This window comes from Podarcis raffonei, chromosome 10 (assembly GCF_027172205.1).
Source record: "Podarcis raffonei isolate rPodRaf1 chromosome 10, rPodRaf1.pri, whole genome shotgun sequence".
In the NCBI taxonomy this organism is placed as follows: Eukaryota; Metazoa; Chordata; class Lepidosauria; order Squamata; family Lacertidae; genus Podarcis; species Podarcis raffonei.
The window spans coordinates 49848491-49858063 of record NC_070611.1 but is presented as its reverse complement, the minus strand read 5'-3'; the positions used below and the strand labels follow the sequence as shown (position 1 = coordinate 49858063).

Below are 9573 nucleotides of genomic sequence, written 5' to 3'. Positions count from 1 at the left end.
ATTGAAAACTTTATATTCTGCCCTAAGTTCCCTTGCCACTTGTTATTTAGAAAACTGAAAAGTGGCAGACAGTGGGATAATTTTGGTTCCAGGACTAGCCACAAATTCCATATTCTGTCTTCAGACCCCTAGGGTGGTCTTGGCAGTTTAAAAGCCCCTACCCACATTCCGCCCAGCTGGCTCAAGCCCAGTAGGGAATTGACAATGGCAATAGAACCACCTTTGCATTCCACATGCTCCACCCACTTTAGGATCCACAGGCTCAGTGTATGAAAATTATTTCTGCCCACTTTTTCTGCAAGAAGTTTCTGCAAACTTCTTGGCAACGTTTCGATAAAAAAGTTCTCACTTTCTTCACAAGTTTTCCCTAGTTAATCCCAAGGGGGACAGGCTAGCTGTATTAGGTGCTATTCTGTAAACAAACCCATGTGCTGGGAGCTAACGTCTTGATTTTTACAGAGCCTTTTGTGTCTCAAGTAACATTTGAGTGGTGAAGAGAATCCTGGCGCAATCACTTTAAACCTAGATAATTGTCAGAAACTTCCTTTGAGTCAAACAGTCAAAGGGGCTCTACTTCAGTTCTGCCATCTGCACTATGGCAAACTTGACTTTTTAAAAGATAAATGTACTGATGTATTTTTATTTAAAATTTGTAAACATTTGTATAATCTGTGTTGTGTGACATTTGGTACTGGAGAGCTTTGGATATACCCCTCATACTTTTTTACATTTGTTATTTCCTGCCATCTAGTCCAAATTGCATTGTATAAATGTTTTGCTAATGTATATAAACTTTTTTAAAAATCGGAACTTGAATCTTGATTAATTTCATATGCCTCATGACCACCAATATTTCATCTATGAGATGTTTGGTCTTGGCAAATTACTTATTTTTTAAAAAAATCGGTTTTACAACATCCCTGTTCATAACCCCCACACTCCACAACTATATAAGTTCTCTATTTGGTAATTTTTACATGCCTCAGTATAGTCCATAACTATCTACTTTCACTCATTCCACCAGTTTTCTTTAGATTGAAAGCAAGCAGTATAATCTACCAGTAACGGTCACTGTGTTAACTCATTGATTGCAATTGGGTTTCTGTGTAATTCTTAAGACTTTGTCAGAAGGTTTAAGACTGTGTCAGAAGGTGTCTTTACATAAGCAACACTGGCTAGGAGACCTTTTTTCCTAACCTGTTCTTCATGAATTGCTGGTTCTCTGGAACTACTGTTTTGTTTTATGTTACACATTTTCATTGATACTATTTTTGAAATTTAATATTGAAACAACTCTGAAAGAGTGCTACTCAGAAAGGTGGCATATAAATATTTTAAAATAATGCCAAAGTTGCAGGTTTGATCCCTTTATGCGACAGCTGCATATTCCAGCATTGCAGGGGGTTGGACTAAATGATCCTCAGGGTCCTTTCCAACTCTACAAATTATGTGATTCTGTTTTTTGTTTTTTTTAAAAAAAATTTATTGGTTTTTCAACATATAATATAAGACAATACAAACAACAAACACTAACAAACAAACATATAAACATGTATAATTTCATAAATTTTTTCATATACCCAATTTCAGCGACTTCCCCATGCCTCCCTTTTCTGCATCCCTGTTCTAAATTTTTTTCAGCAACCCCTGGTCTGAATTACTTATAAATTCCTTTCTATAACCCTTTTCTTTCCTCTTTTCCAATCATATCGCTGCAAATCTGCTATTCTTTACCCATGACATTTTAACACTCAATAATTTTACAAGAATTTTTAAGGTAAAGTTTAAATTTCTTCCAATCTTCCTCCACCGTCTCTTTCCCTTGGTCACGGATTCTGCTCGTCATCTCTGCTAGTCCCATATATTCAATCACCTTCGTCTGCCACTCTTCCAGTGTGGGTAGTTCTTGTGTCTTCCAATACTTTGCTAGTAAAACTCTTGCTGCTGTTGTAGCATACATAAAGAACGTCCTATCTTTCTTTGACACCAATTGGCCTACTATGCCCAGGAGAAAAGCCTCTGGTTTTTTGTGAAAGGTACACTTAAGCACCTTCTTAATTTCATTATATATCGTTTCCCAGAAGGCCTTAATCCTTGGGCACGTCCACCAAAGGTGATAGAAAGTACCTTCAGCTTCTTTACATTTCCAGCATTTGTTATTGGGCAAATGATAAATTTTTGCAAGCTTGACTGGGGTCATGTACCACCTATAAATCATTTTCATAATATTCTCTCTTAAGGCATTACATGCCGTAAATTTTATACCAGTGGTCCATAACTGTTCCCAGTCAGCAAACATAATGTCATGACCAATGTCCTGTGCCCATTTAATCATAGCTGATTTGACCGTTTCATCCTGTGTATTCCATTTCAGCAGCAAATTGTACATTCTAGAAAGATTCTTAGTATTGGGTTCTAACAACTCTGTTTCTAGCTTCGACTTCTCCACTTGGAAGCCGATTTTCCTGTCCTGTTTAAAAACTTCATTTATCTGGTAATAATGAAGCCAATCTCTTACTTTAAACTTCAATTTCTCATAGCTCTGTAATTTCACATTTCCACCTTCTTGTTCTACAATTTCCCAATATTTTGGCCATTTAGATTCCATATTAAGTTTTTTAACTTCCTTGGCCTCCATTGGTGACAACCACCTAGGGGTTTTATTTTCCAACAGATCTTTATAACGAATCCAAACATTGTATAATGCTTTCCTAACAATATGGTTTTTGAAACTTTTATGAATTTTTACCTTGTCATACCATATATATGCATGCCAACCAAACCTATTATTAAACCCTTCTAAGTCCAAAATGTCTGTGTTCTCAAGAAGTAGCCAATCTTTCAGCCAGCAGAAAGCTGCTGCTTCATAATACAGTTTTAAGTCCGGCAGGGCAAACCCCCCTCTTTCTTTTGCATCAGTTAGTATCTTAAATTTTATTCTGGGCTTTTTGCCCTGCCAGACAAATCTCGATATGTCTTTCTGCCACTTCTTAAAACAGTCCATTCTGTCCACAATCTGCAATGCTTGAAACAAAAACAGCATTCTTGGCAAAACATTCATCTTAATAACAGCAATTCGGCCTAACAAGGAAAGTCTCAAATTCGACCATATTTCCAAATCTTTCTTAATTTCTGTCCAACATTTCTCATAATTGTCTTTAAATAAGTTCACATTCTTATGTGATTCTGAATGACTTTGTGCCTGCTATGCTGCCCAAGTTGAAATACTGTCCAGTGCTGTAATTGCCTAGATATGAAACAGCCATGAGGAATCCTAGTGTGTTCATTTGAAGAACACAATGGTTCACCTATATACTGTATGTTGTCAAATCTGGAAACCATTTACTCTTCAAGTGAACATTCCTGTGGGTGATTCTTTTGTTTGTGAGGTTTTTGGTGGTTAGGCAGGATTTAAACACACTCCCAAAGGAAGTTCTAGTGACCAAGAATGCTGGAAGCAGTTTAAAATTTCTATGTGTGTTTTTAATTGCTGTGTTAACAGACAAACCTGCCTCTCCAACTAAGCACCAGGCTATGAAGCCCATCATCTTTCCCAATCATATCTGTATCCTGTTCTTAATCCAAGACTAGCTCCAAGCTAGTTTGCTACAGTTTCAGCAGCTGCTGAGGTTTTTGCTCCTGTGCTTCGTTAGTCTGGATGGTAAGAGAGGAAAAACATTTTCGTTTGGCAGGCGCCACAAGGATCCATGAAACCCGCAGGTACGATTGCAAAAGACCTGCACTGGCCACGTTTCTATTTCAAAAGCAGCAACTGCCTAAGGAACATATTAGACCACAGGGCAGGGGTGGAGAGAGTGTGGGCGTGTTTGTGTCCCAGTTAACAATCCTCTGTGACGTCACCCGCCACCGTCATAAACCAATCGACCTCTCCGCTGAAACCCTCTACTCCCAAGCATGCTCGCAAAGAAGCAAGTCCCACACTCATTAGGGCTTGCTCTCCCGGCGAGCATGTTTGGGATCGGGCTCTTCCCCTTGGCGCGCTGAGTCATCCCTTCCGTAAAGCTCCCCAACAACATCGCCTTTGAAGTTCAGCTTGGAACGCGCCGGGGCGCTGACGTCACGAGGGCGGGGGTGGGAGGGAGGCCCGCGGACACGCCTCTCTCGGTCCCGAGGAGGTCACGTGACGCGCTCTCGCGGGCCATGTCAGCTGATCTCTGCTGAGCTGTGCGGCAGCGGCGATGGAGTTTCTCCTGGGCAACCCTTTTAGCTCTCCCGTGGGGCAGCGCATCGGTAAGAACGCCGAACCTGGCCGCGGCCCTCCTTTTACCAACTCCGCAAATTCGCTTCTGTGGCGTTTGCGCGTATTTCCCTTCCCTCCCCCCTCCCGTCGAGGTTCTTACCTCAGGCGGGGGGGGGGGTTACCTTTACGGTGAATAGGCGGGGTTCAGGGTACCTGGACCAATGGGAAGACGGGATTATGTTGATCGGCAACGAGTGCTAGCCAATGGGGAGCGAGCTAGGAGGTGGGCTCTCGGGGCTGCCCTCCTAAGCCAATCGGGGCTTGTGGTGGGGGGGGAGACGGGAGGAGTCTCGCGCACTAGATAAAAAGTTTTCTCATTTAAAGGGGCCGCGCCCCGCTCCGAGTGGGCGCCACGCCCCCTAGAGCCAAAGCCTCTTCGCTGCTCACCCCGACCACCTTCCCAAAGCGAGGGGAGTGGGGGGCAGGGGCTGCCTGAGGACAATATGGAGCGGTTGTAAAGTACCTGGCTGAGGGGAAAGTCCCGCTGCCCTCCTCGGCTGCCAACCTAATGGCTCTGCGTAGAGGCGTGGAGGAAGCTGCGGGTGTCGCAACGGCATTTGTTGGCAGGCGCAGGCCACTTTAAACAGGTGCTGCTTTCTGGCCTTCTGTTTGCACCTCCGTGCAGCACTCCAGGCAAGCCTCTTTGACCTAGAGATCTCAAAAGACAGTCCTAAAAGTTGGTAGTCACATATGGTTGTTCCGAGGAGAGACATAGAGAGAAGCGCCTTTCCAGAGAAACAGGCTTGATATTCTTTCCAGGGAACCACTAAATGTGTACATGCAGGGCCGGATTTAGGTTTGATCAGGTCCTAAGCTACTGAAGGTGATGGGGCCCTTTATATGTCCAGTTGTCCTTCCTCAACAACCAATTGTCGCTGCTTTTTTGTTGAATATATGCTGTATGGTAATTTATGGACCTAATAGGTATCTAAAGCCATTTGCACATAACAAAATATGTATTTTATCAAAGTAATACACAGCACAAAACACTGTTGCTGTACGTAGGTTTTATTTTATTTGTTTTTTATCTTATATTTTGGAAATGTACATCCAGGTTTTTTTCCTTTAATTTTTTTTGAGGGGGGGCAAGAGAGTGAGGCCTTAAGCTATAGCTTGTTTAGCTTATATGTAAATCCTGCACTGTGTACATGGATGGGGTAGGCACAGGTTGTGGCCCTTCATCTATGGGTTCATGTGCTGGGATGGCAGGAGCAGCACTGGGTAGCTGGCAGTGTTGCACTGGGTATTGTGGGAAATTTAAACGGCAGTGAGACCCAGCTGCCTGACACTTTGGGTTGTCTAGCCACAAAAAGAGAGCCAGTGGTGGATCCCGGTGGCGGGCCTGCTAGGATGTTTAGCAGATGACTATCACTGATACTGGCTCTGAGTTGGAAGGCAGGGAAATTTTTATTTCTGAGGCAATCCAGTGGTATCTGTAGGAGGTGTGCTACAAGTGATTATAAAGCTGAGGGCAGATAAATCCCTCAGGATTCCTTGTAAACTCTACACAAACAGGAACACCACAGAGGCAGATTTAGGGGAGTGTGATCAGTTTGGTTGCACTGTGCACAGAGCTTTGGGGTGCCACAATTTTGGCTGCCACTGCACCCCACACCAGAAAGTGGGGGGAGTGGAGTGGGATGCGTAATCCTGTATATTTTCTCCAGGTTTCATTAGTTAAGGATGCACTAGAGGCTGGCAGAAATTAAATGCTCTGTTCTGTCATTCATATCCATCTTCTGACAATGCTATGTTCACTTATAGCTTCCATAGTGCAGGGGGAAATTCTGGAGATTATCAGACCCACTGGTGAGTCAGGATCCAGTAGGTGGAGATTACTGTATTTTTTTAAAAAAAGTTAAGATGACAATATAGATATTACATGGTTAAAATCGTGCATTTTCTGTCCAGTGTAGACTTAATCCCTTTAAATGGTTATTGGTCATGGGTTTGTGACTGATTAATGAAGGATGATTCAGAAGTTGAAACATGAGGAAGAGCTAGCATAAAATGACAGTTCTCTTCGTAGTTACTTATTTCTTTCCCATGGCACACACTGATTTGTCTGTAGTGTACTGAGAATGTCTGTCTTCAGAAAATATCTCCTAGTAACAATGTATAAGATACTGAATTGAAAACTAAATCTATCCAATTAGGATCATTGTGAAGTAGTGCCTGATGAATCATTTGAGTAAAAGTGATTTGAAACTGAATGAAATACTGCAATATTTCTTTCTAGGTAATATTTCTAAAATCCCTATTCTATAGTTTGAAAACCAGCTTAAAAGCTTTGCCCTCTTTCAAGGGAGGCACATGTATTGTTTACAACAATGTAGTCAGCACTGAACCATATCACAGAGAATAGCTAGGGTTAAAGTCCGATTTTAAAATCCATGTTTTACAACTGCAAAATTTGCAGCCAGTGCTGTGTGTTAACAGTATATTGTTGCCCTTGATGTTCTACCCTGTCTTTAGAATAAATTCTTAATCTGATAGTTGCACTGAGAATTTTCACTGATACATCCTTCCTGGTCCTTATTTTGAGAACAGCTAGTAAATGCTTCAGTTATAGAGCATACCAGAGCCCCCTGAAATCTGAAATAACCTGACTAGCCTGTAAAACATAACACTTAAATGTTGTGTGACAAAATTGCCAGTCGCCACACCCTGGAGGCAAACTGACACCCTCCTGAACTGACTTTGAAGTAAGCCAGAGACACTTGCACAAGCTGAAGCTTGGAGTGCTCCATTTGCTAACCTACAATTTGGCATGTTTGTTGTCAGTGAGATTTGTGCTCCTGTGTCTGCTGTCTGATACACCCTTCTCTGCAGAAGCCATGTTGCCCTGGGTTAGTTTTCAGAAGGTGTGGATGGTTCTAATTACAGCTCTTGAAGCAGAGCCCAGCATCCAGATCCTTCATGTGACCAATGAATAGCCTTTGTGTTTATGTAAATCTTCATCAAAGCGGTAAAATCCAGGATTTCCTCCCCCCCTTTTTTAAAAAAAAACATCACTAACTCAAAATCCATCCCATGGATTTATTACAAATAAGAAGCTGGAACTGATTAAAATTCCAGCTGTATGAAGCGCCTGTCTAAAAAGGTGCTCTTTAAAATGCTCAGTTAGAGTGACAGAAGAGGTTTGTAGCACTGTCAGCATCCCAGTGGCCCACTTCTTTTGTAGATAGTCAGTGTTTGAGTGGGTGTGTAGCTCATTCTCTGTTTTTAAGGTCATTCCAGAGGTCCCATGTGGTAATGCTCCCTCCTTTCTTTTTTCATCTGACAATCCCACATTCACTCAGATGAAGGATGGGAGCAATGAGATGATACAATTTGAGTTGAACAGTTGAAGGGTTTTGCATATAGGTATTTCAGGAGACTCCCTATCAAGCAGTTAAAAAAACCTCTGAGCTAGATTGTCAGGTGTCAGAATTGGACCACCCACACTCACTCACCCACAACCACTTCCACTTGAATGCCTGTGGTCCGTCAGAGGGATTGTTAATTGCTGGAAATGGCGCTGACAGTTTCCATAAAAGATGATAAGCTGAATTAGTAGTAATAACAGCATGTTCTGTTTGGGTCTGGAAGAGAAGTGTGTTTGATAACGATTTTAATTTGTTTTCCTTTATAATCGATTACTGAAAAATAATTTAACGTAATAATATACTTTAAATTTTGTTGGGTTAATTTACGTCAGTCAACTATTTTATGCTATTTTAAATTAATTTAAAGGGGTTTGTGGGGTGGTAGGTCTACATCTACAAGATGCCCACCTTTGTCTTATGCTAGGTAGGAGAAGAGGGACACAGGTGGCACTGTGGTCTAAACCACAGAGCCTAGGGCTTGCCGATCAGAAGGTTGGTGGTTCAAATCCCTGCAACAGAGCAAGTTCCCGTTGTTCAGTCCCTGCTCCTGCCAACCTAGCAGTTTTAAAGCACGTCAAGTGCAAGTAGATAAATAGGTACTGCTCCGGTGGGAAGGTAAACGGTGTTTCCGTGCACTGCTCTGGTTTGCCAGAAGCGGCTTAGTCATGCTGGCCACATGACCCGGAAGCTGTCTGTGGACAAACGCCGGCTCCGTCGGCCAGAAAAGTGAGATGAGCGCCGCAACCCCAGAGTCGTCCGCAACTGGACTTAATGGTCAGGGGTCCCTTTACCTTTACCTAGGTAGGAGAAGAACAGCAGCCCCTTTCTCCCAAAGATCTCATGGAGGCCTTCCTATACCCAAGCTGGCAGCTGAGCTCTGTCCCCAGTTTGCATGTCCTAACACCTTCAGTGGCAAAGATTCTATCCTGGCATCCATATACTTCTGGTCTATGTACGTAGGTGTAGGCCTATATCTTCATAGACAGATGTCCGTTCTATCACATTTACTTCCTTTCAGAACTTAATAATCATAATAATAATTATAAATATTACAGGACACTTTGAAAAATTGGATTCAGTATGCTTCCCAGTTGTTACCACAGCAACGCTTCCAACAATCCTATAAGCTATGCTAGTATTATATCAGTGTTGCAGGTATGCGGCTGAATCTAAAATATGAGTCTATGGTCCCTAGTGAGAATATGTTTAAGCTCTTGGGTTGCAATAAACCTAGCAGTAAACCCCACTGAACTGAATGCTATCCACCCGCTGTAAAACTTTGCCTGTGTGTGTTCTGTGCTGACCAGCAAACACATCATGGAAAGTTGTGTAGAGTTTAACATGTGGACATTTACTTTCGTTAAAATAGATGAAATATTGCAATATATCTGTATCTCTCTATATCTATCTGTCCGACAATCGGTGTGCATGGCGAAAATGTGCAGCCTTAGTTCTGAAAGCAGTTTGGATTTTCTGTGTTTATTTTTTACTTAGGATATGCAGCTTATGCCCAGCCTTCCTTATATATTGTTGCTCACATTGTCCTTGGATTTATTTGCTAATCTCACTCCTGTCTCACCATGTACTGGCTGGTGTTGGTCTCTGCTCTGATTTCTGTGTGTACTTTACATGCGTCAAAATACAAGGAATTGTTTCAACTTCCAAAGCTGTTGCTGTTGGCCATAATAAAACTGGATTCTAGATTGGTGGATTAATAGTCATCTAGTTGTTTGGCTGAATTCTGCTCCTTTGGACTTTTCTTCTTATTAGTAAGCCTCTTTCCTGAGCAGCTAGAGGAGTATGTGCAGTTTGTTTGCATTCCTTTCTGGAAAGTAAATATTTTGGGACCTTGAATAGATCTCTTCACATTGGGGTAGAGGTTAGCAAAGTGAACCGAGGCAGAGGGAAATGTATTGAAGAGGAATATTAAAGTATCCCCCTTTT

At 42.1% G+C, this 9573-nt stretch overlaps 1 protein-coding gene across 4 annotated transcripts in view; it reads left to right on the top strand.

Moving 5' to 3' along the window:
* The first annotated feature begins 4145 nt into the window (after positions 1–4145).
* The window catches only part of TOM1 (target of myb1 membrane trafficking protein), a 30594-nt gene continuing 25166 nt past the window's right edge, over positions 4146–9573 (top strand). For 3 of the 4 annotated variants that reach the window (XM_053407432.1, XM_053407433.1, XM_053407431.1), the window contains exon 1: positions 4146–4251. In XM_053407432.1, the coding sequence (XP_053263407.1) occupies positions 4200–4251 (52 nt within the window). In that variant the 5' untranslated portion in view covers positions 4146–4199. Of the gene's footprint in view, positions 4252–4903; positions 5085–9573 lie in introns of those variants that run through there. The other variant, XM_053407434.1, reaches the window with a different exon arrangement.